Source organism: Spinacia oleracea, chromosome 4 (assembly GCF_020520425.1).
Source record: "Spinacia oleracea cultivar Varoflay chromosome 4, BTI_SOV_V1, whole genome shotgun sequence".
NCBI classification, from domain to species: Eukaryota; Viridiplantae; Streptophyta; class Magnoliopsida; order Caryophyllales; family Amaranthaceae; genus Spinacia; species Spinacia oleracea.
This window is the reverse complement of record NC_079490.1, coordinates 28,005,505-28,031,579: the sequence shown is the minus strand read 5'-3', so window position 1 is coordinate 28,031,579 and position 26,075 is coordinate 28,005,505. Positions and strand designations below refer to the sequence as shown.

Sequence of the window (26,075 nt, the reverse complement as noted above, 5' to 3'; positions counted from 1 at the left end):
TAATATTCATATTTCTGGATGATGATTACAACAGGTTCTTAAGGGTCAGCTATTTGTAGACACATTCCGTGAAAAGAAGCTGTTTAGCTTTCTTGATTACATTTCTAGTGGTTTTGAGCTAAACTTGATGATTGCTGTTGATTTTACTGGTACGTAAATTTTGTCAATGATATGAACTACGACTCATTGATAATGATCGGTATAAGTATAAAGTATGCTTCTCCTTGTTTTTGGCAACTTCAAATGGAAATCCTAAAAGGCCAGAATCCTTGCACTACATTGATCATTTGATCCCTGAGGCCTTTTGAATGCTTACCAGCAAGTAAGGCTGTTGGAACATTTATAGAGTAAATGGGTTTATGAGTTAAATGTGAAGTGTGTATTATACTAGGAGTTCAGGAGGTAGTATAATGTTTAGAGTTTATTCCAAGCGGATGCAACGATTATTTGGGCTATTGCAACGGTTTTGGCGTTGCATTAGCCCTCCCGTCGGGCGACTTTCTCCAATCGCCCGCCGGGCGAATGGATAAAGTTAACTTCTCAAATCGCCCGCCGGGCGAAACTCCGCCCACCGGGCGAATGGAGAAAGTGTTCGTTTTGAGCGTTTTTGTGACTGTTGCTTGGATGTAACCGTTGGATATTATTTCCAACAGTGACTCTTCGTTAAGAACTCTATGTATAGAGTACTTATGACACATTTAATATGATGTTTAACATATTAATATACTTGCATACTTTTGAGAAATCTTCTTGCAAATTATTTCTTCAAAGTGAGACATTTGAGGGTTAAACACAAATTCTTGTTGGATTGATTTTGTGAGAACACACAAGATCAATTGATTCTTCATTGTATCTCAATAGTGTTATCGTGAACCCGATTGTTCCTTTATGGATCAATAAAATACTATTAGCAAAGCGTTCTATTTCGTGCCTTGAAGATTTTATCCAATCTCTCCACAGTGATATTTCTAACAATCTTATAGTATTTTATTCTTTGGATAATGGCGTCTTCATTGCGTAATATGGCTACGAATTTCCAGAAGTTGGACAAGTTCGAGGGTGCGGGTTATCGCCGTTGGCAAAAGAAAATTCACTTTATTTTGACAACATTGAACGTGGTGTACGTGCTAACAACTCCCATGCCAGATCCTCTCGCCAATGGAGAAGAAGAGACTTTTGAGAATACACGGCGTAGAACCAAGTGGGAGAACGATGATTACATTTGTCGTGGGCACATATTGAATGTGTTGGCTGACCCGTTGTTCGATCTGTACCAATATGAGGAGAGTGCAAAGAAACTTTGGGAAAAACTTGATTCCAAGTATATGGCCGAGGATGCTTCAAGTAAGAAATTTCTTGTTAGAAATTTTAATAATTTTAAAATGTCTAATGATAGGCCTATTATGGAACAATTTCATGAAGTTCAACATATTTTGAGTCAAATTAGATTGCATGGCATGGTAATGGATGAGGCTATAGCGGTAACATCTATTATTGATAAATTTCCATCTTCTTGGAAAGATACAAAGAACTTCTTGAAGCATAAAAAGGAGGAAATGACCATGGAACAATTCGGTACTCATCTTCTTGTTGAGGAGGGTATCCGGGTTCAAGATGGTGTCAAGGAGGCTAATGTCAATGATAAGATTACTTCGGGTTCTTCTATCAACATGGTGGAAGAAGGGCAGTCTAGTGGGACTAAAAAGTTCAACAAAAGGCCACATAAATCCAACAACAAAAATGTTGCAAACAAGAAGGATAAAAAGATAAAATCTGTTTCTTGTTGGGAATGTAACAGTCCTCATTTCAAGAGGGATTGTCCAACCTTCAAAAAGAAGAAGGCTAGCAAGGGTCAACATAACAATGTTGACAAGAACCAAGGTATGGTTGTTGCACATGATGCTACAAATATATAAATGAATTTTGTGGCTATGATTTCTGAAATCAATGTTGTGCAGGTTGATGACTCTTGGTGGATTGATACGGGAGCCTCTAGACATGTGTGCAAAGATAGGAATTATTTCAATTCTTTTGAAGATTTGAAGGATGGTCCAATTTTGTACATGGGGAATGATTTTATGGTCAAGGCTAAAGGAATAGGCCAAGTATAATTATTGCTAACATCTGGAAAAACTCTAACTCTTAGGGATGTAGTTTTTGTACCAGGAGTTAGGAAAAACTTAATGTTTGGAGGTGTATTAAATAAGTATGGATTTAAGATGGTTTTTGAGGCTGATAAGTTTTTATTAAGTAAGGGTGGTATTTATGTAGGACAATGATATTATTGTAATGGGATGTTTAAATTAAGCATTAATAATAAAGTTGTGGATTCTATTTACTTGCTTGATGTTTCTTCTCTATGGCACAATCGTTTATGTCATGTTAATTATCGTCGCTTGTATGACATGTCTAAAGTAGGATTGATTCCTCCTTTTGATTATAATATAGAGAAGTGTAAAACATGCATGTTAAATAAAATTACAAGAAATCCTTTTCCTACCGTGCAAAGACAAACAAAATTGCTTGAATTGGTGTATAGTGATTTATGTGATTTTCATAGTTCACCTTCTTTAAGAAATAAGAAATATATTGTAAATTTTATTGATGATTATTCAAGATGATGTTCCATTTATTTATTATCTTCTAAAGATGAAGCTCTTGATAAGTTTAAGATCTTTAAAATCGAAGTTGATTTGCAAACTAATGAAAAAGTTAAGAAACTTCGAACGGATAGAGGTGGAGAGTATTATGATGCAAGTTATTTTCAGTCTATTGGTATAATCCATGAAATTACCGCACCATATTCTCCTCAAAGTAATGGGGTTGCGGAAAGAAAGAATAGGGTTCTAAAAGAAATGGTTAATTCCATGCTTTCTAATTCGGGTCTTAATGACGGTTTTTGGGGTGAAGCTATGTTAACAGCTTGTTATGTTTTGAATAGAGTTCCTAACAAAAGGAATAAGACTACCCCATATGAACTTTGGCACAAACGAAAGCCTAATCTCATTTACCTTAGGGTATGGGGATGTAGGGCTATCGTTAAAGTGATGGGACCCAAAAGGAAAACTTTGGGTGAAAAGGGAATTGATTGCATCTTTATAGGCTACGCTAAACATAGAAAAGCCTATAGGTTTTATGTCATTGGGTCTAATGAATATGTCTCTACACACACCGTGGTAGAGTCAAGGGATGCAATTTTTGATGAAACTCGTTTTTCATCAATTCCAAGACCAAATGATATGTTACCTAGTACTAGTTCCGGTATAGTAGATGATATTGGAAAAGATCATGATACTATTGTACCGAAAATAAGGAAAAGCAAACGAATTAGGAAAGAAAAGTCTTTTGGACCTGATTTTCAGTTGTACTTAGTTGAAGGGTCGAGAGAGTCAGTTTTGACTCTATCTTCATATTGCTATAATGTGGAGGAAGACCTTAAGACTTTCAATGAGGCGGTCAAGTCTTATGACTCTTCCTTTTGGAAGGAGGCAATTGATGATGAAATTGATTCTTTAATGGGCAATAATACTTGGGTTTTATCTGATTTACCTCCCGGAGGCAAATCACTTGGTTGTAAGTGGATTTTCACAAGGAAAAAGAAGATCGATGAAACCGTATTGAAGCATAAGGCCCGGTTGGTGGCCCCAGACTTTAGGAAAAGATATGGTATTGATTACTTTGACACTTATGCTCCGGTGGCAAGAATTGCCACTATAAGGTTATTAATTGCATTAGCTGCGATTCATAACTTGGTAATTCACCAAATGGATGTTAAAACGGCATTCCTTAATGGTGAATTGGAGGAGGAATTGTATATGAATCAACCAGAAGGCTTTGTTGTTAAAGGACAAGAGAGAAAGGTTTGCAAGTTAATTAGATCTTTGTATGGGCTAAAACAAGCACCTAAGCAATGGCATCAAAAATTTGATGAAGTTGTCTTGTCTAATTGTTTCAAAATAAATCAAGCTGATAAGTGGGTATATAAAAAATTTGATGACAACGGTAAAGGAGTTGTAATTTGCTTATTTGTGGATGACATGCTTATCTTTGGGACTGATTTGGAACAAGTTGAAAAGACCAAAGTTTTTCTCTCTACTTGTTTCTCCATGAAGGATTTGGGAGAAGCGTATGTTATTCTTGGAATTAGAATAATAAGAGAAAATGGAGCAATATCTTTATCATAATCTCATTATATTGAGAAAGTGATTGAGAGATTTGGTGAATCAAATTGTTCACCGATTTCTATTCCTATGGATCCAAGCATTAAGTTGGTTCCGAGTAGTGGTACTCCAATTTCACAATTGGAGTATGCAAGCTTGATTGGAAGCTTGATGTATGCTATGACTTGTACTAGACCAGATATAGCTTTTGCTGTTGGAAAGCTAAGTCTATTTACTAGTAATCCTAGTATGTTTCATTGGCAAGCTTTGAGGCGAGTACTAAAGTATTTGAAGAAAACTATAGATTATAGTTTGACTTATACGGGAGAACCTTCGGTATTAGAAGGTTACTCGGATGCTAGTTGGATCACAAACCAAGAGGATTATTCATCTACAAGTGGTTGGGTGTTTATTCTTGGAGGAGGTGTCATTTCATGGGCTTCTAAGAAACAAGCATGTATAACTGATTCAACTATGGCATCGGAGTTCATAGCATTAGCTTCATGTTGCAAGGAAGCGGAATGGCTAAGGGATTTGTTGAGAGAGGTAGACTTATGGGTAAAACCAATGTCTCCTAATGCTATACATTGCGATAGTGCTTTAACAATAGCTAAGGCATATAGCCAAGTGTACAATGGTAAATCAAGGCATATTGGTGTAAGACACAGTTATGTGCGTGAATTGATTAAGGATGGAGTCATTACCATTGATTATGTACGGTCTAATCTCAGACGGAAAATGGCAGTGTCTCCCATTGCTTTAACTTGAATTCAATTAAGCCCATATAATATAATAGTGAGGTAACCAAACATCTAACTATCGATAAGATGCTTTTTACTTGCCGTTATCTAACTGGAGGGATAAAGCTACCCTTTGCAACCATAAGCACGATGGCGGGCTTGGCCTCAATGATATATTTACTCTTAACGCGGCCCTGCTGGCCAGACAGAGCTGGCGTTTCCACGACCACCCGTGTCTTTTGGCGAGCAAGATTTTTGTTGGTAAGTATGGTAGGGATCCTATTTCTATGGGTAGGTCCAATTATGTCCCTCGTAAGGCCACTTGGGCTGCGAGAAGCTTGATTAGGGCCTCTTCAAGTATCAGTGAAGGTATCAAATCAAGGATAGGCAACGGACGCTCCACCTCCATTGCTAATCATATTTGGGTAGGTGATGCCAAAATCCAACCAAAGCCTTCCTCATCATCATGGCTGCCCCCCGACGCGAAGGTGTCAGATTTGATGAACCCCAACCGGACGTGGAACACGAGCATCATTTGGAGGTCATTCCCTCCATCCACTGCGGAAAATATTCTTGTAACCTCAATTCCTAAGGAGGATAGGGAGGACCGCATCTGTTGGGCCCACACCAAGAATGGCAAATTCTCTTTCAAATCGGGTTACTGGTTCTTGATGAACCAAAAGCAAGCTCTTATATCTCGCCCGGACAATTCTAAATTCTGGAAAAATCTTTGGAAAAGTGGTATGTTCCCAAGGTGGAAACATTTCTGTTGGAGGATCCTCCATAGAGCTGTCCCTACTCGTCAGAACCTCGGGAAAAGGGGAGTAGTTCTCGACCAGTCTTACCCGCTTTGCAATCTCCATCCTGAATCAGAGGATCACTTGTTTCGTAAGTGCCATGTAACGCAACGAGTGTGGGGATGCAGTAGTTTTGGAATTGCCTCGGCAATGCCAGATAACATTTCAATGGATGCATGGCTAATTAACTTTTTGAACCTCTTCTTCAATCAAGATGGTGATGATCAAGGAAGGGTTATTGAGTTCATGGCAATTATTTGGGCCATCTGGCTCCATAGAAACGAAATCATATTTAGAAACATGAGGGTAAGTGTTGAGGTGATTCTCAACCTTGCCCAGGCACATGTTCAGAGATGGTATAGAGCGCAAGAGGTAAGGGAAATTAGGAATGTAAAGCAAGGGAGCATTGAAGACACACCAGGCATCCCTTCTCCTCAAATTTTCAGAATGGGTAAGTGTACCTCCAGGGAGTTTATCTCGATCGTTGTGGATGCGGCGTGGAAGCCAAGAGGCAAGGTGGGCTCGAGACACTGGACGGCGGCGGTGGGGTGGACTGAGGAGACTTCTCAACAACCCAGGATCAAAGGAGCACGAAGGATATTTGCTCAAGATCCACTCCAAGCGGAATGTTATGCTATTTGGTGGGGTGTCTCTCAAGCTGTTGGCCACTCCATGAATGTCATCATCAAGACGGACTGCTTGCAAGCTGTTTCTGCTCTCTCCGAACCGAGCATGTCCCCAACAAACGTGGTAGACATTGTAGAAGATATCCTTTTGATGATTAGTTCATTTTCCTATTTTGTTTGTGTTAAGTTGGTAGAGACCAGGTTTCGAAAGCCCATTTCCTTGCACAACAAGAAAGGAAAGGGTGCTAAGGGGTTTTGGTTTGTTATAGCTGTCAAAAAAAAAAAAAAAAAAAATCTATCCTTATTGTAGGGGTTGGGGAGGTTGGAGAGGGGGCATGCTGTGATGTGTGAGCAAACACATCACAGGGGTATTTTCGTAAATTTACACCAACATCAAACAAATTAGGAATATGACAAAATGAATAGGACAACCGGAAAATGACAAAATTAATAAATAAAAGAGAAGAGAATGACAGAAAAAGAGGATAGAGAAAGTGACATGAAGTACCATTTCTCTTTTACAATGTACCATTCTTTAAAAAACAAGTACCATTTTCTTTTAAAATGTACCATTCTTTAAAAAACAAGTACCATTTTTTAACAAAACACCATTTGTTTTTTACAAAATGTCATTCTTATTTAAAAAATACCATTTCATTTCATCTTTTGTACCATTACATCATTTATTCGATCCATAATCGGTCCAAAAAAATATGACAGCAAGCAATTTTGACTTTTCTCTATTTTGTCTCTTTATTGGTGTTATGTTTTTGGTGATACATCACAGCATGGGATTTTTACTTCCTCGGGGTTGGGTGCTGCTGAATTTACACAGATAGAGGTAAGCTTATTATCTTTATTGTAATTGAATGCATTTCCTTCCATCATTGGTATGACATTGATATCTTGATGAATTGTATTTGATATACAGCTTTATGTAGCTACATGATGATGTAAGAACTACTCCGTACAAGTGTAAGATCTTAAGATCTGAAATGGGGCTTCTATCATTAGAGGCGCATTTGTTTGCCTTGAAGTATTACTTTGTGCAGAGTAGAAGGTAACTTAGTGAATCATCATTTTTACACTGAACTGATTTTGATTTAGTTATCTTAATTTTTGGTGATCAGATGCATGCTTTTGTTTTTGGTTGCAGACGGGCAGAAGTCAATTCCTCACTTACATGCGTAGTAGGGACATCAAACCGATCGAAACGACACTTCCTCAAGTGCCCATTGTCAACCATGCCGTATAGTCACAATCAAGATTATCTTTCCTCTCATCCCACAAAGTGTAGGAGTAGGAAATAAATCAAGAAAAATTAGATAAGTTTTTCTAAAATTTGCAATGTAATTTAACCTTGCTGTATTGGCCACTTTTAAATGTTAATCTTCCATCATAAGTTACAGTTACCTAAGTTTTATGGACTTCATACCCTAAATAAATGACTTAGTCCAAAAGTTTCTTGTATTGACAAGAAGCTAGTATTTTTACTGGCAGAATTATGCTATCGCTATGCAAGAGGATAAATAGCTGATTCCGAAAAACCATCCAAATTTCGTGATTCAGTAGACAGTCATCTCAACGACATCCCATTAGGTACCAATGTTTTTATCTTTATCAATCTCTATCAAATCCAGACATCAAACACATCTGCTAAACAGTAGAAACGTTTCTGCTATACATTTTTAACACTTGGTACAACAGCAGATAGATCTTAACTATGGTTTCGAATGATGTCTGTAGCGATCTTTATCCCTAGCTGAGTAAGCATGGAAATCACGATCTCGGTCTGCAAAAGAGAGAACAAAATACTCACTTAGTCACTTTATCCACTTTGGTAAAAACACATCAACTGTATGAACGAATCCCATCACCAAAAAATTAGATTACAAAAAAACTGCCAAAATATGAAGAATCATACCTCGAGAAGAATGATGCCTTGATTTATCTGAATGACCTCCTGCATTCACAAAGAATACAACCAGGATCAAGAAACAAACTTCACATTTTTGGCAGTTAAAGAAATAGGAAGTTGTAACTGATAATAAAAAAAAACAACTGTTTAAAAAATAAAGTGATGAAAAATACTGACCGAGATCCTTGGTTTTATCCCTGGATCGGTGGCTTCTTTCCATTGCTATCTCCCGTTCAGTATCATCTCGTTCTCTTTCCCTGTCGGAATCTCTTCCCCTCTCACGATCCCGGGATTTCTGTCTTTCCCTGATTCTGTCTCTTTCTCTGTCTCTAACCCTATCCCTATCCCTATCCCTGTCCCTCTCTGTCTCTCTGTTTCTCTCTCCACTAGTTTCTGTTCTGATTTCAGGCTTCGACTTAACCATGGAGTCATCTCTTCCTTCACCGTCAGTTGTTATGTCCTTGGACTCGTCATCACTTCTCTTAGAATCTTTCAGCTTGTCAAGTGCTTGTTTTACAAGTGCGTCTTTGGATCCACCAGATTCTGCATTAGCTGAAGCACCTGAAACCATCTTTGTCACACTAGCATCAACACTGGCCACTGGTGTATTCAGCGAACCTTCCTGGAAAATGTGAAAACAACTATTATAACAAGCATCGCAACTAAAACAAGTCATAATTCAAGTTAACTACTACGAGGCAGCTGATAGTAGGGCCAGTGCGCTAAAATGGTAGAGTGGTGCTACTTACTTTGGGCACTGCTGTAGACTGTGAATCCCAAGACTTGTTGGATGATGTGAAGGAAGCCGACTCCTTACAGACAGGTATATACTGGGCCTTTGGACGACTGTAAAGATGAGCCAGAACTCTGCATACTTCATCAATGCCCGATTTATCTGCATCAAAGACCTTCCACCATGGTGGATTCTCAGGAAGGGGCACTCCAAACCTTCTAGTAGCAGCATAGACAACTCCACAAGCGACCACCTCGCTTTTGAAGCGCACACATAGAGTAGTACGCAAACTGAGATGGAAGACAAATGCAAAATCAGACCATGATACTAGAAGCAAATAGGAGCTCCACAATCACAAAGATCCTAGTCAAATCCATATTCTTTTTAGCACACAGAAAATTTTCAATAAATATAGTCCAAAGACACGTCTATGCACATATAATAGCTTACACAAAAGAAAAGTATACAAATATCATAGAAGGGCTGCAACCTGCAAAAGACAAATAGGCAGATATGGAGATAGTCTGGCGTATAGTCTATCTAGTGGCAGTAGACTAGGAGGAGATGGGACTAATGGCACATTGTGGCAGTAACAGCCAAATAGCACTTGCAGTGGTGATTTTGGGTTTAGTAATAGATGATGGGTTCAGCACGTGGTTGAAAACATTGCCACGGCCAAAAAATATATATCATGCTGACCAAATAAAGCCATTTATGCCTAAGAACTAAAGAAGTAATAGCAATCACCACCATCAGTTCTCAATACCTCACCACCATCAGTTCTCAATACCTCACCACCAATGATTTAACTACAAATAGACTTCAGATGAAGAGAGAAATGCATGCACATTTTTGTGTCAGCATTAAACACCCTGGACTTGTATGCATGACCTGACAAGATCTATCCATGAACTTAACCAAAGTAGTTTGGTGCTAAAATTTGAAGGGGAAGGTCTTCGGGGCTTAGAAGCTTCGTTGATATCAGGGATAGATAAATTCAATTACATAGAGCAGAATATCCAAATGTTGCTGCAGGAGTCATCTACATTCTGTTCGCTTACTATTCTTTTCCATAGGCATTCCATGGGCAATCCCAGTGTTGGACAGGGCTCAAGGTGCAGCACTCATAAAAGCAGGTATTAATGGTACCAGTAAATATTATCCGTGTAAAAACAAGTTGCAAACATGAAAATAAAGCAGCCATGTGCCTATTGGACCTATTGGTGCGTTAGGTGACCTAATCAAAGCGCCTTGTTTAGGCCTTTTTAAGCGTCTGAGAAATAGCGCCTTGACGTGTTTTATCCCTGACTAATTAAAAAGACAGTTCTTAGTATAATAGTTTATGAAGGAAATAATGCCCTTGGTCCAAGTATGCATTCTATGTTAAGTCTAATAAATGCGGTTCAGTATTAATTAACAAGTTAATAATTCAGTGAGATCAAGTGAGCTGAATGCCTAGCTAGAGGCCGCTTCAGTTCAAGTGGAATTAATGATATTAATCCACAGCTTACTCTTGACTGAACCCGTAGGGTCACACAAATAGTACGTAAACGGATCAAGTATTTAATGGCATTAAATACTCCATCTATGAATATTCGGAACCGACGGATCTTGGTTTCAGTGGGAGCTAAGATCGTCACAGGCAAGAAATGAATACTCCGGAAACGATGATATTGCCGGAAACGGAAATATGGATCGTATCGGAAATATGAATATTATCCAAGTCGTAGATGTTGCCGGAAACGGAAACATGGTACGTATCGGAAAATATTATTGGAAATGGAAATATTACCAGAATCGGAAATATTGCCGGAAACGGAAATATTGTCAGAATCGGAAATATTACCGGAATCGGAAAATAATTCCGGAAACGGAAATATTAAATATTTGTTCGAAACGGAAATTAATTCCGGAATCGGAAATATTAAATATTGTTCGTATCGGAAATAAATTCCGGAACTGGAAATTTAATCGGAAGCGTATCGTACGAATTAGCATCGGACGAGGCCTGCCGGACGAAGGCCCAGCACGAAGCCGGGCCATCGCCCAGCAAGCACGCGCGCCACAAGCCCAGCCAAGGCAGCGCCCAGGCCTACCGCAAGGCAGGCCCAGCGCGCGCCAAGGCCACGGATGCGTGGGCCGCGCTGCGTGGGCTGCTGCTCGCACGCGCATGGGCAGCCCTTGTGGCTGCCGTGTGTGTGTGAGTTTGTGCTCATGCGTGATTCCTAAATCTACAAAAGTCAGTGTATGATTAAATTTCTATTCCTAATTGGATAAATTAATTAAATAGAATTCATGTAGGATTCTAATTTCAATTAATTCGTATCCTACTAGGATTACGATTCCTTTTCCATAACTCTATAAATAAAGGCCTAGGAGTCATTATTTATACACAAGTTTTAAAGTATTCAAAACTAAGATTTTTAAGCAGAAAAATCAGCCAATATTCTTGCCTACCTAACCGAAAATATTAGAACCTTAAGGGCGATTCTAGTTGGTCAATCTTAAGGCGGATCCGGACGTGCTGTGGACTATCTACGGAGGGACGACACTTGGAGTCCTAAAGACTTGTTCTTGTTCGGTTCGGGCGCAGCTAGGGAAGGCACGCAACAAAGAGTATGCATCTAAACTATGCTAAATGATTATGTGTAAATAATATGTTTCCTGGCTTTATGGTTTTTCCGCATGATTTATGAACTGTCATATGAATCATAACCTAACAGTGGTATCACGAGCCCCTTATTATTTTCATAATCTAAATTGCATAAACATGGTTAAATATTACAAATTTGCAAGAATTAAAAGGGGTGATTAATTTTCGTAATTGTTAATTAATTGCAAATTGGGTTTATTTAATTATACGTGCGCAGTTTTTCGGCAGTTTCTTCATTACTCATCCAAATCGAGTGATTTTTGTGTCAATTCCGCATGTAAAAGGCATTCTAAAATTTTGACAAAAATAGTATTTTTCTGCCGAACCCAGAATTCTCAAATTCGAAGCCTAACTATGACTTTTCGAAGGTTTTAGTTTTTCGAATGCAAAATTTCGTAAATTTAAGATGTTAAATTAAATATTTGCAATTCTTGTTGATAAATCTTGAATTTTTGATTGACCTACTGCATATGTTTAACAAGTTTGAATGCCTAGTCTTGTTAATTATGCAATCTAATTTGTAATTATGATTAATTTGTTGAAAATTAGAATAATTTAGAATTAATTTGATTTTCATAATTAATTGTAATTTAATTAGAAACCTATGATTAAAAACCACCATAAAAATTGTAAATTTACGATAAATTTTAAATTTTTATGACCTAGACTTGAATCCATATCAATCGGAAATCAATTGGATAATAAATTTTCGATTTTTCGCCCTAAAATTATGAAATTAATATTATTTATTAATTTGTCATTAATTTTAAATATAAATTTTAAATTTTTATGCGATTCGTTCATATAACTTGCACACACGAAGCAATGGACGCTTCGTGTTACCCTCAAGGGGTGTTGTATAATGCGGGCATGCGACGACGAGCAAGGGAGCTCGTCGCCCGTGCGGCACAAATGCAATGAGCAAGGGCGTAGTGCACGAGCACAAGGCAGCAGCCCTGCCTTGTGTCGTGTGCCACGAGCAATGAACGAATGGGCATGGGCGAAGGGCGAGCCAAGGCAGTCGCGTGTGGGCAGCAAGCGAGCTGCGCCACAACGCGCGCTGCCTCGCACAAGAGCGCGCAGCCTCGCGCGCAGCGAGCGCAAGCTCGCGTGCCACGAGCGCTGCGCCCAGCATCGCTCGCGCGCACAGCGAGCGATGTCGCGCGCCCAGCGAGCGATGTCGCGCGCCCAGCGAGCGATGGCTCGCGCGCCCAGCGAGCGATGTCGCGCGCCCAGCGAGCGATGTCGCGCGCGCGCACTGCGAGCGATAGCTCGCGTGCGATGAGCGCTGGCGCGCGCAGCGAGCACAATGTGTGCGGAGGCATGCGATAGGGAAGCAGCAGCTATGCGACGAGCGCATGGGCTGCGCGCACATGGCCAGCAATGGCTGTGTGCGTACGGTCCATGGGCGTGCAACGCGTAGGGTGTTTGCGTTACGATTAGATCGTTTTGAATGTTTAATTTGAAAATTTCAGTTCACGTAATTTTAATTGATTTTAAAATTAATAATTTGAATTATTTTCTTGGATTTTAATTTTGAATATTATAATTATAATAAATGTTATTTATTCTAATTATTTTACTAAAATTAAAATCATGAATTAATTTAAATACGACTGAAATTAAATTAAATTTTTGGATTCAATTATAAATTGATATGAGCTTTAAATTTTAATTAAATTTGTATGTTTCCGGTTGGACTAGAAATACATTTTTATGTTTAAAATTGGTAAAGCATATGAATTTATTGGTTTAAGTGGGAGCGCTTTTTAGTCATAAACTCTTGATTAGGTCTACAAATCCTTAAGGTTAAAACAACTTGATTAGAATTAATAAGGACTGAATAATTGGTAGATTATTGGTGCCCTTGATTAATCGCTGCAAATGTTTACGTGATGCATAATGTGTTTTACTAACCAGCTATGTGGGCCATTCATGATAATGAATGGGTGAATGGTATATATCGTATATGTACTGTTTTGCAGGTTATGAAGTGACTAGTATGGCCCAAATAGGATAGAAAATATGGTCTGCGTACCATTAATTTGAATGTAATTGGTCTAAAGTACCAAAGTTATTTTTCAATTCAAATATGGTCTGCGAACCATTAAATAGTTGTAATTAGTTATAGCTTATCCTATTTGAAGAAAATGGTGCCTCCCACGGAGATTTTCAAGACGGACTTTGAAGTCAAAGCTTCAAGATGAAGTCGGGCCATACTAGATCACAAATATCTTATGCATGTTTTAAGTTATTTATTGCTTTAAATATGTCTTAAAATGCATGAGATCAAAAGCTTGATTATGTTGCATGATTAAGGATTTTAGTTCACTTAAAATCTAACCAACATAGTAAGAGCCTTAAGTTCCAAACTTAAAAATTGAGTTAAAAGGTGCCATGCCAAAATATACACTTGCTTGGATATCCTTTACATCAATCTAGTAATAGTTTTCGCTCAGCGAGGTGTTACTTATTGGTCCTAAAGGGGCAAGGTACACAAATAATTGTGAGTACATGTTAGTTTTGGTGAAACTCAACGATATAAGTAAGGAGTCCTTTTATGTCGTGGCAAATTCGATAGGTTTACCTAATAAGTTCTTAGACGTACCTATCAACCAAGAATAGTTTCTAGACTATTAGCAAAAGGCTTTTGCTTACCTAAGATGTTCTAGGATTAAGTCGACAAACTGTGCTTAGTTCTTCAATGATTTTAGGATCTTGGAATCATTTTATTCACACCTGCCGGAACACATAACTTGAATAAAATGCTTAATAAACATTGAATTATGCATGTATGCTAGAATTTAAGTTTATTAAGAGAAACTGTGAATGGTTATTTATTTGTTTATTCTTTTCAATTGTATTTTTTAATATGGCAAACAACAATTCATTCAACATTCGATCAATTCTCGAAAAGGAGAAGTTGAACGGGAAAAACTTCCTTGACTGGCAAAGGAACTTGCAAATAGTTCTTATGCAGGAAGAAAAGGAGTATGTCCTAGATGAGGCGATGCCCGAAACTCCAGGCGACGGGGTCACTCAGGCAGCCCTCAATCGTTGGATTGATGCCAACAAGGATGTGAAATGTCTAATGCTCGCCACCATGAGTGCGGATCTGCAGAAAACGTTCATCAACTCAGATGCTTTCACAATCATCAGTGAGTTAAAGAACATGTTCCAAGATCTGGCTCGAGTCGAAAGATTCGAGACTCATAGGCAAATTCTTGAGACCAAGCTTAAGAAAGGCGAGCCCGTAAGTCCACATGTTCTCAAAATGATTGGACTCATTGAGAATATGAGTCGGCTGGATCAGCAATTTTCTCAGGAAATGGCTATAGACACCATCCTCCATTCTCTTCATAGCGGGTATGATCAGTTCAAACTGAACTACAGTATGAATAGTCTGGACAAAACGCTCACTGAGCTTCACGGTATGCTGAAGACCGCTGAAAAGACGCTCAAAAGTGATAAGCAGGATGTGCTTAAGGTGCGTGGGGGCAAGTTCAAGAAATCTGGAAAGAAGAGGAATGCTAAGAAAGGTGGCAACAAGGCCAGCCCAACTAAGCAAACTGGCGCCAAATCTGCAAAGAGAAAGGTCAGTCAACCCACTTCTGAATCCGAATGCTTCTACTGCAAGAAGAAGGGGCATTGGAAGAGAGATTGCTTGAAGCTAAAGGAAGATCAGAAGAACGGAACAGTCGTTCCATCTTCAGGTATTTTCGTTATAGACTGTATACTTGCTAAATCAACTTCTTGGGTATTAGATACAGGTTGTGGCTCACACTTATGTTCCAATCCACAGGGACTAAGAAGAAGTAGAAAGTTAAGCAAGGGTGAAGTCGACCTACGAGTGGGTAATGGAGCACGGATTGCTGCATTAGCTGTAGGAACTTACTATTTGTCGTTGCCCTCCGGGCTAGTTTTGGAACTGGAAGAATGTTTCCATGTTCCAAGTCTTACTAAAAACATCATTTCAGTTTCTTGCTTAGATGCTAAGGGATTTTCCTTTATAATAAAAGACAATAGTTGTTCGTTTTATTTTAAAGAGATGTTTTATGGATCTGCTAGATTAGTCAATGGACTTTATTTATTAGATCACGACAAACAAGTATATAACATAAATACCAAAAAGGCCAAAAAGGATGATTCAGATCTCACCTATCTGTGGCATTGTCGATTAGGCCATATAAACTTGAAACGCTTAGAAAGACTTCAAAGGGAAGGAATTCTAGAACCATTTGACTTAGAGGATTATGGTAAATGCGAATCATGTTTACTTGGCAAAATGACAAAGCAACCTTTCTCTAAAGTTGGAGAAAGAGCAAATGAACTATTGGGTTTAATCCATACAGATGTATGTGGACCAATGAGTACAAATGCTAGAGGTGGTTTCAGCTACTTTATCACTTTCACTGATGACTTCAGTAGGTATGGTTATGTCTACCTAATGAAGCATAAGTCTGAATCCTTTGACAAATTCAAGGAATTTCAGAGTGAAGTAGAGAATCAATTAGGCAAGAAGATTAAGGCACTGCGGTCTGATAGAGGCGGTGAATATCTGAGCTATGAATTTGATGACCATCTGAAAGAATGTGGAATTCTATCAGAATTGACTCCTCCTGGAACACCACAATGGAACGGTGTGTCAGAACGGAGGAACAGAACCTTGCTAGACATGGTCAGGTCAATGATGGGTCAGGCCGAACTTCCATTAGAATTTTGGGGACATGCACTAAATACAGCTGCACTCACTATAAATAGAGCTCCGTCTAAAGCTGTCGAAAAGACTCCATACGAATTATGGTTTGGAAAGCCTCCAAATGTGTCTTTTCTTAAGATTTGGGGATGTGAAGTATACGTCAAACGATTAATTTCAGACAAACTTCATCCAAAATCTGACAAATGTATCCTTGTGGGCTATCCAAAGGAAACAAAGGGGTATTACTTCTACAATACATCTGAGAACAAAGTGTTTGTTGCTCGAGATGGTGTCTTTTTGGAGAAGGATCACATTTCCAAAATGACAAGTGGGAGAAAAGTAGACCTCGAAGAAATTCGAGTCGAACAACAAACTCTAGAGAATGCTCAAGATGACATTCAAGATGAAACTCAGAGATCTTTAGAAGAATCTGGTGAGAATCATGGTCAATCTAGAAATGTTACCCCGCGTAGATCGCAAAGATATAGATCTCAACCGGAAAGGTACTTAGGTATTTTGACGAACGAGAGCTATGACGTTCTATTACTTGAAAGTGATGAACCTGCGACTTACAAGCAAGCTATGACGAGCCCTAGCTCCAAGCAATGGCAAGAAGCCATGCAATCTGAATTAGACTCCATGTCTGAAAACCAAGTATGGGATTTGGTCGATTTGCCAGATGGCTACCAAGCCATTGGAAGCAAATGGGTTTTCAAACTGAAAAAGGACAAGGATGGGAAACTTGAAGTTTTCAAAGCTAGATTGGTTGCAAAAGGTTACAGGCAAGTCCACGGTGTGGATTACGATGAAACCTTTTCACCAGTTGCAATGCTAAAGTCTATTCGAATAATGTTAGCAATCGCTGCATATTACGATTACGAAATATGGCAGATGGATGTCAAAACTGCTTTCTTAAACGGCGTTTTAACAGAAACTGTGTTTATGACACAGCCTGAAGGTTTTGAGGATCCAAAGAATGCTAAAAAGGTATGCAAGCTAAAGAAGTCAATCTACGGATTGAAGCAGGCATCCAGGAGCTGGAATATACGTTTTGATGAAGCAGTCAGTGACTTTGGTTTCATCAAGAACGCGGACGAATCTTGTGTATACAAGAAGGTCAGTGGGAGCAAAATTGCTTTCCTAGTATTATATGTCGACGACATATTGCTTATCGGAAATGACATTCCTATGTTGAACTCTGTCAAGATTTGGCTTGGGAAATGTTTTTCGATGAAGGATCTAGGAGAAGCACAGTACATATTGGGCATCAAGATTTACAGAGATAGATCTAAAAAGATGATTGGACTTAGTCAAAGCACTTATATCAATAAGGTGCTTGATAGGTTCAAGATGGCGGACTCCAAGCGAGGCTACCTACCCATGTCTCATGGAATGACTCTAAGCAAGACTCAGTGCCCAAAAACACTTGATGAGCGTAGACGAATGAATGGGATTCCATATGCATCATTGATTGGTTCAATAATGTATGCTATGATATGTACACGCCCGGATGTTGCGTACGCACTCAGTGCTACGAGCAGATACCAGTCAGACCCAGGAGAGGCGCATTGGACTGCTGCCAAGAATATTCTGAAGTACCTGAAAAGGCACAAAGATGACTTCCTGGTCTATGGTGGAGATGATGAATTAATTGTTAAAGGCTATACGGACGCAAGTTTCCAAACCGACAAAGATGATTTCAGATCACAGTCTGGGTTTGTCTTCTGCCTCAACGGAGGAGCAGTAAGCTGGAAAAGTGCTAAGCAAAGCACCATTGCGGATTCTACAACTGAAGCGGAGTACATTGCTGCACATGAAGCAGCAAAGGAAGCTATATGGCTAAGGAAGTTCATAGGAGAACTTGGTGTAGTCCCCTCCATTAAAGGACCAATAGCCCTGTATTGTGATAATAACGGAGCTATTGCACAGGCAAAAGAGCCTAGACACCACCAGAGAGTCAAGCATGTACTTCGTAGATTTCACCTTCTACGAGAGTTCGTTGAAAGAAAAGAAGTCGAGATAAGCAAAATTGGAACTGATGACAACATATCAGATCCATTAACTAAACCTCTGCCGCAAGCGAAGCACAACTCGCACACTGCAGCTATGGGAATCAAGCATATTGGAGAATGGCTTTGATGTCTCTGTTTAATGTTTTAAAGTTTTAGAGTTTAAATCTTTGTAAAACATTATTGGTTAATCATTCACAATAAATGAAAGGAATTCATTTTTCCATTTAATTTGTGGTTTATTAAATGATGAGTCCCTTCAACTTGACGATATATTCAAGATAGACTGTCAGGACCAGTCCTGTGACTAAGAAATGTCTATCAAGTGAACTTGAATGTCAAAGGTTGAAAATGGTCCCTAATCGGAGTTTTCTATAAAATTGGACGCATAGAAAACATTAGACGATTAGAATGCAAGATGACTAGTAGTTCTGTTTCTTGAACTATGTGGACATGGCAATGTCATAATCATTTGCATAGATACTTACTTTGGGAAGACTAGTGTCGGACAAGACCTATGAAACTTTACTGTAAGAGATGAAAGTCTGTCATAAGTAAATTTCATTAAATTATTAGACACTAAATCCTCAATACCTGAGTGATTTGAGATTACTTGTTTGAGAACTGGTTGCTTTGACGTTGACCAACCGTCGCACCGTAAAAGGAGGCTATAAAGGCAACGCTCAGGTAATCACCTATCAAACGAAGTCTAATCTCAAGATCGCAAGATTGGGATTGTCCTCCCATAAATCGGGATGAGATGCTTAAAAGTTGTACAAGGCCACTCGGAGAGCTAGAAACTGTGAAATGCATGGCCGTGCTCGGATGAATCATAGGCTATGATTATCTGTTTATTTGATCAGTTGAACTCTGAAACCGAGGAACACCTCTGGACATAATAAGGATGACAACTCTTACCTTATGTTCAAGAGCAAGCATCGAGCGACAAAGGAATTAGGAAATGCACACTTGTCCCTAAGGACAAGTGGGAGACTGAAGGAAATAATGCCCTTGGTCCAAGTATGCATTCTATGTTAAGTCTAATAAATGCGGTTCAGTATTAATTAACAAGTTAATAATTCAGTGAGATCAAGTGAGCTGAATGCCTAGCTAGAGGCCGCTTCAGTTCAAGTGGAATTAATGATATTAATCCACAGCTTACTCTTGACTGAACCCGTAGGGTCACACAAATAGTACGTAAACGGATCAAGTATTTAATGGCATTAAATACTCCATCTATGAATATTCGGAACCGACGGATCTTGGTTTCAGTGGGAGCTAAGATCGTCACAGGCAAGAAATGAATACTCCGGAAACGATGATATTGCCGGAAACGGAAATATGGATCGTATCGGAAATATGAATATTATCCAAGTCGTAGATGTTGCCGGAAACGGAAACATGGTACGTATCGGAAAATATTATTGGAAATGGAAATATTACCAGAATCGGAAATATTGCCGGAAACGGAAATATTGTCAGAATCGGAAATATTACCGGAATCGGAAAATAATTCCGGAAACGGAAATATTAAATATTTGTTCGAAACGGAAATTAATTCCGGAATCGGAAATATTAAATATTGTTCGTATCGGAAATAAATTCCGGAACTGGAAATTTAATCGGAAGCGTATCGTACGAATTAGCATCGGACGAGGCCTGCCGGACGAAGGCCCAGCACGAAGCCGGGCCATCGCCCAGCAAGCACGCGCGCCACAAGCCCAGCCAAGGCAGCGCCCAGGCCTACCGCAAGGCAGGCCCAGCGCGCGCCAAGGCCACGGATGCGTGGGCCGCGCTGCGTGGGCTGCTGCTCGCACGCGCATGGGCAGCCCTTGTGGCTGCCGTGTGTGTGTGAGTTTGTGCTCATGCGTGATTCCTAAATCTACAAAAGTCAGTGTATGATTAAATTTCTATTCCTAATTGGATAAATTAATTAAATAGAATTCATGTAGGATTCTAATTTCAATTAATTCGTATCCTACTAGGATTACGATTCCTTTTCCATAACTCTATAAATAAAGGCCTAGGAGTCATTATTTATACACAAGTTTTAAAGTATTCAAAACTAAGATTTTTAAGCAGAAAAATCAGCCAATATTCTTGCCTACCTAACCGAAAATATTAGAACCTTAAGGGCGATTCTAGTTGGTCAATCTTAAGGCGGATCCGGACGTGCTGTGGACTATCTACGGAGGGACGACACTTGGAGTCCTAAAGACTTGTTCTTGTTCGGTTCGGGCGCAGCTAGGGAAGGCACGCAACAAAGAGTATGCATCTAAACTATGCTAAATGATTATGTGTAAATAATATGTTTCCTGGCTTTATGGTTTTTCCGCATGATTTATGAACTGTCATATGAATCATAACCTAACAGTTTAGTCTCCCAAGGTGAGGTGATTAATGTAGTTGAATTTATACAGCTTAGTTTTCAAAGAGCATTTTATGTACTGTATAACGTAATGAAAACCCTATTACAAATCCTTATTATCATTTCATCCCATATTGCTAACAAAAGTTTAGTATGATAAGGCTGACAATACCTACCCTATATCCTAAAATAACAATAGACTTAGAACCCACCATGGCACCAAGCAATCGACCTTGGCTTTGACATGAACAATAAACACTATTACTGATATCTGATGTACAGAAACGGCATCTAGGCAGATATACCCTTCTTTAAAATATTGCAGAAAAGGGTTAAAAGAGGCAAGAGAATTTTGGTCTCAACACAGCTTGAGAGTGGGGCTACAGGAGCGTTGCTGCAGAGAGTGATAGCAAGAACAGTGACACTCCTATTACAGTACTAGGTCATAATTTCTAACATATTGGATTTTGTTCATAATTTTGATATTTTCTGTTTTTCACTTGTTCCACAGAGAAGGGAATTCGCTAAGAGTGAGATTATAGGATCTTCTTAGTTGGTTTGGCTGCAGGATGTTCCTGACTTTTCTTGTGATCTAGCAAGTGAAAAATAGCCAACTGCATACTTTTTTTTTTGAACATAAAACAAGTTCCCTTTGTCATAGGCCTATCATAAAAGGACACATTTTGTAAATATAAACAGAAAGAAAACAAGTAACAACATTTAAAACCTTTTACAAAAACAACCTTGAAACACCAGCTAAATGTTCTTTTTAACCTCACTAAATATTGTTTCCGCGACAAAAAAAAAAACCCATCTTCTATTTACGGAGTAACATCTAGCTCTAAACTGAAATGGGCCTCTATTTTCAAATATCTCAGGCAAAAGAAGGCATCACTTCCAGCACAAATCATGTGCAGACACCACCCCTGATCAACAAACTACATCTCTCCCTTGCCCTCTAGTCTACTCTTTCTAAAGTTGAAGGAAACTTTTCCTCCAGCAGCTACTACTATTCTCCGATCTCCAGCTGCTTCCAGTGTCATCTACAGTTCTCTATTACACCTATAATTTATTATGAATCTTAGAAAGGAACTACATATCTATGAGAGACTATATGAATAATGAATCTAGGGGAGACTATATGAATAATGAATCTAGGGGGGGCTACTCGAAGATTACGATTTTAGAAAAGTCTTATGTAAATAAGGAAATGCAAAGAAAACTATTTCCAAAATCAAGATAGTCAAAAGTTAAACATATGCATACCAACAACATACACAAACCCCGAAATGGGTCCAACTATGCACTTCCTGCGTTCCTGGACTTCAGAACTCAGCTTTACATAAAACCATGGCAAACATGGATTAAGGCATTTATGTCCTGGTTGAATGGAAAATCGTTACAAAGCCAAAACCAATAAAGGGGATAGCTTGTTAATTGTATAAAGAAACAATAATTGCAAGAGATGCTCAGCTGTCCTGACCTTTTATTTCTTCCAACTTTAAAGACGAACTATGAACCAATGCGAGCCTACTATAGCCTAATGTATGAATCAATAGAAATTCCAGAAGATTGAGATTTTCAGACTTCAAATATACAAGTAAAAACACATGAACACAAATACACAGTCGGGATAGTCATAGGCTCATAGCACAATAAAAATCCAGTAGGTGGCATAACAAGTCAAGCAAAATAGCTTTGTATTACAGACAAGATTATACAACATGAATTAATGCGAGACATACCTGTCATTTGCTAGATTCCAAGCGTCCTGTCTCAACTCTGGATTTTCTTTCACATCAAGGACGGCGAGGTAGTTGGATATGAACTTATGCGGGTGCTCAACGTGACATATGAAACCCATTTCTTTGAGGAGATGTCTTTCTGTTCTTATCAAGTCCATCTTCAACTCCGAATATTTCTATTACAAAAAGAGGATGAAAAATATAATCAGTACAAACTTAAAAAGACACCGGCACTATTGTTCCTACAAGGATAGATTCAGAGGTTAACTGAAAAGGAAAACACGTGGCAATATCCTAAGTACTCTGTAACCAATATGCCAAATATAAAAAGAAATGAGAAAAATGCAGAGTTGATCCATACTTTAGAAAAAAGATCCAAATGTTCGACGGGTAAATTCTCCCTTCGACATTCCATTCGATGGAAAACGATAAGAACTTGTCTGGCTTTCCTTGGACTCTCCTCAAGTTTTGATGCCAGCCACACACAACTGGCAGCTACTCTCTGAAAATCAGTAAAATTAGAAGCAGTATTAGACCCAACAAACAATAAGTGGATTACAACATTTCATGTCCCATCAGAATGAAGCAACAGAAATTAACCTTCACATTAAAGCGCGCGAATGACTTTTTGGAGTAAAAACGATGGAACAAAACCTGGCCAGTTGCCATAACAGCTTGAGGTCTAAAATTTGACAATTAAGGACAACAGAATACATAATATGTTAGATAAGGGCATAAGAATGCCGCTATGGTACTTGGACTTGGCACTGCACTGTGGATCGCAATCATAAGGCTATACACTCGGACATGCTCATGTCCCACACACCCGAATCCGAGTAACATATAGATATAATGATAAAGATACATCAGGAAAAATAACAAGCACAAAGATAGAGTGAATATGAAGGATACAGTTTTAGGAGAATGCCGCTCTCTTGGATGAGATCACAGCCATAAACCCTGAGAGTGGTTTCTGTTTCCTCGTCTATAGCATCTTTCCTCGACGGCGAGTTTGTTATCTGTTCCTCCGTCAAGTAAAATGTATCAATCGCCGTATAAATCATCTTCCACCTGTGCCCGATAAGCTGTTTCAATCAAACTAAATTTTATTATGCCCTCAAATTATTGCTCTTATCTACTCTAATCACTCCTTTAAACATCCAAACCAACCCCAAAACATAGTATTTGAACAAAAATAAATTGAATAAGAGGATAATATGATTTTCAATTACGATTCTGAACTGGGCATCGACTAATTAGACATAAAACAACGCCAAAATAAAGCCAACATAAACCCAACAGTGTTTTCTTTAGCGAGATATCATCTTTTGAAACATTATGTCAAGCAAAATCAATCACACACGTGAGATAAACACTTTTTTAAATAGAATACAAGTAAAACCAACAGAAAACCCTAAAAAGGTCGATGAAAACAGGAAAGTGGAGAAATAGATGAGGAAAAGAAGCTATACACTGTCGTAACACCGAGAATAGCACCGGCAGAGGAGAGGTTGTCGGAATCCCCAAATTGATAATCCGCAATGGAAGAAGCGCCACCGAAGAGGGGTGGTGATACCACCAGAAGATGGTGGTTTTGCGGGAGGTTTTTAAGCAGAGGAAGAGAATATAGATCAGAGCAGCTGGGATTGGGAGTTTGGGGAGAGACCGAGAGAGGAAATATTTTCTTTTTTTCTTTCTTTTTTACCTTGCGAATAAAGTACGGAGTAGCCCCGTTTATTTTACTGTGGTCCTTGTTTTATTTTGTTGAACCGCAGATTCATGACTTATCTGGCCGTTTAATTCAGTTGCAGATTTTGTTCTTTAAAATTGAACTGAACTAAATTGAATGCTCCTGAACTGAATTGATCTGAATGTTCCTGAACTGAATTAAACTTAACTTAACTTAATAAAATAATAAATAATAATAATTACTAACCTCTAGTTAATTACAAAATAATGATAAAATGTTAATTAATAATTAAATAATTAATTTCTAATAATTCATAATTAATAATTAATAGTGAGATAAGGAAACAAAAGGGGTCTAAGATATCAAAATTTTCACCGTTTGGGGTCTAAGTTTTTTTTTTTCACCCTTTGGGGTCTAGCTTTCAATTCTCTAGCAAATTAACCATATACTTAACTAACCCTTAACCATACATGAAGTTAAAAAAAGAAAAAAAATAATATATATAATTACCATACATGAATTTAATTAACTAACTTTATCTAAATTAATAAAAGTTAATGAATAGCAACACTCATAACCGTAACATTTAATTGAAGTACTGTCATTTAATTAAAGTACTAAGCAACACTCATAACCGTAAGACTAAGCTCTCTGAATAGCAGTACTTTATTAAAGAATGTGGCATAAATTAATACTCCCTCCATTCCTTTTTGTTCTTCCCATTTCCTTTTTTAGCATTTCTTTTTGTTCTTCCCCTACTGAATCTTTACTATTTTTGGCCATAGTTTTTTTACCAATTTACCCTAAGATTCCCCACTATTTACCAAAAATACCCTAAGATTCTACCCTTTCCCACCCACTTTTACCCCACCCACCTTATTTAATTATTTAACCTAACCCTACTCCCCCTCCCTTTATTACCCGTCCCTTTCTCATTTCACTCTCTCACCTCTCATTCTGATTTCTCTCTCTCTCATTCTGATTTCTCTCTCTCACCTCTTCGGATCTCTCTCTCTCTCTTATTTCACTCTCTCTCTCTCTTAAAATCCCTCCCCTGTTCTTGAGAAAATCCTAGGTTTTCCGCCTCTGATCTGGGTTTTCCTCTCCAAATCTCACAAATCTGAAACGTTTTCGCCGAAAAACTTTCATAAAAATTACTCGGATTCATTTTCCGATCAGATCCCCTATATTTTTGTCCCCTTTTTGGTCCCTAATCGTCGCTGATCTTTGTTTTTCTGGTACGTTATGGGTTCTTCTTTGTCTAGAACTCGAGGTGATTCTGGGGTGGGAACTTCTGGTCAAAGAATCCCCGATTCCAACTGTGATTGGGGATCCAAGTGCAACTGTCCCAATAACGAGCATTCCTACTCCGCCGAATATAAAAACAATCTGTATTTGGCCCAAAAAGAAAATACGAGTACTCGAAACTATTTGGAAGAATGGTTTCGGAAGAGGGAAGTGGAGCCAGGAGAGGAGGTTGAGTCAAAATATGACGATCGGAAACCCACTCCCTCAGATCTGCGTTTTTTCGGTGAAGGAGATTCCGATGAGGTATTACTTTTGATTTTTTGCGATTTATTTAGGGTTATTGATGTCGGTTTTATTAAAATGGTTTGATGATTGTTTGCATGTCTAAAAAAGTGGGATTTGATAAATGTTGGATTTATTTGGAGTATTGTTCATTAAACTCGGATTATTTTTTGGATAAGTTGCTCTGATTTCCCATTGCATGTGTTAAAAATGCAGATCTGGTATTATTTCGAATTTTTTGGGAATTTTTCGGAGATTTGTTGGATTCATTCGGGCTTTTTATGTTATTCTTTGCTCTGTTTTCTCATTGCATGTTGTTAAAATTGAGTTCTGATTTTATTTTGTGCTCTGTTTTTTCATTGCATGTTGTTAAAATTGAGTTCTGATTTTATTTGGAGATATTTGGA

The 26,075-nt window shown here is 38.5% G+C and overlaps 1 protein-coding gene across 3 annotated transcripts; it reads right to left on the bottom strand.

Moving 5' to 3' along the window:
* Window positions 1–7,860: 7,860 nt before the first annotated feature.
* LOC110802551 (cyclin-L1-1) lies at window positions 7,861–24,133 on the bottom strand. Of its 3 annotated transcripts, none has more exons than XM_022007978.2 (9): window positions 23,921–24,133; window positions 23,361–23,519; window positions 23,049–23,130; window positions 22,810–22,950; window positions 22,449–22,624; window positions 8,991–9,264; window positions 8,419–8,863; window positions 8,248–8,286; window positions 7,861–8,115 (listed from the first exon to the last, which is right to left on the bottom strand). In XM_022007978.2, the coding sequence occupies exons 2-9, from the start codon at window positions 23,510–23,512 to the stop codon at window positions 8,045–8,047; spliced, it is 1,380 nt and encodes a 459-aa protein (XP_021863670.2). In that variant the 5' UTR covers window positions 23,513–23,519; window positions 23,921–24,133; the 3' UTR covers window positions 7,861–8,044. The 3 variants fall into 3 exon arrangements, with proteins under 3 accessions (XP_021863670.2, XP_021863668.2, XP_021863669.2); XM_022007976.2 differs by having other exon boundaries at window positions 23,361–23,533; window positions 23,921–24,063; XM_022007977.2 differs by having other exon boundaries at window positions 23,361–23,547; window positions 23,921–24,060.
* Window positions 24,134–26,075: the final 1,942 nt, after the last annotated feature.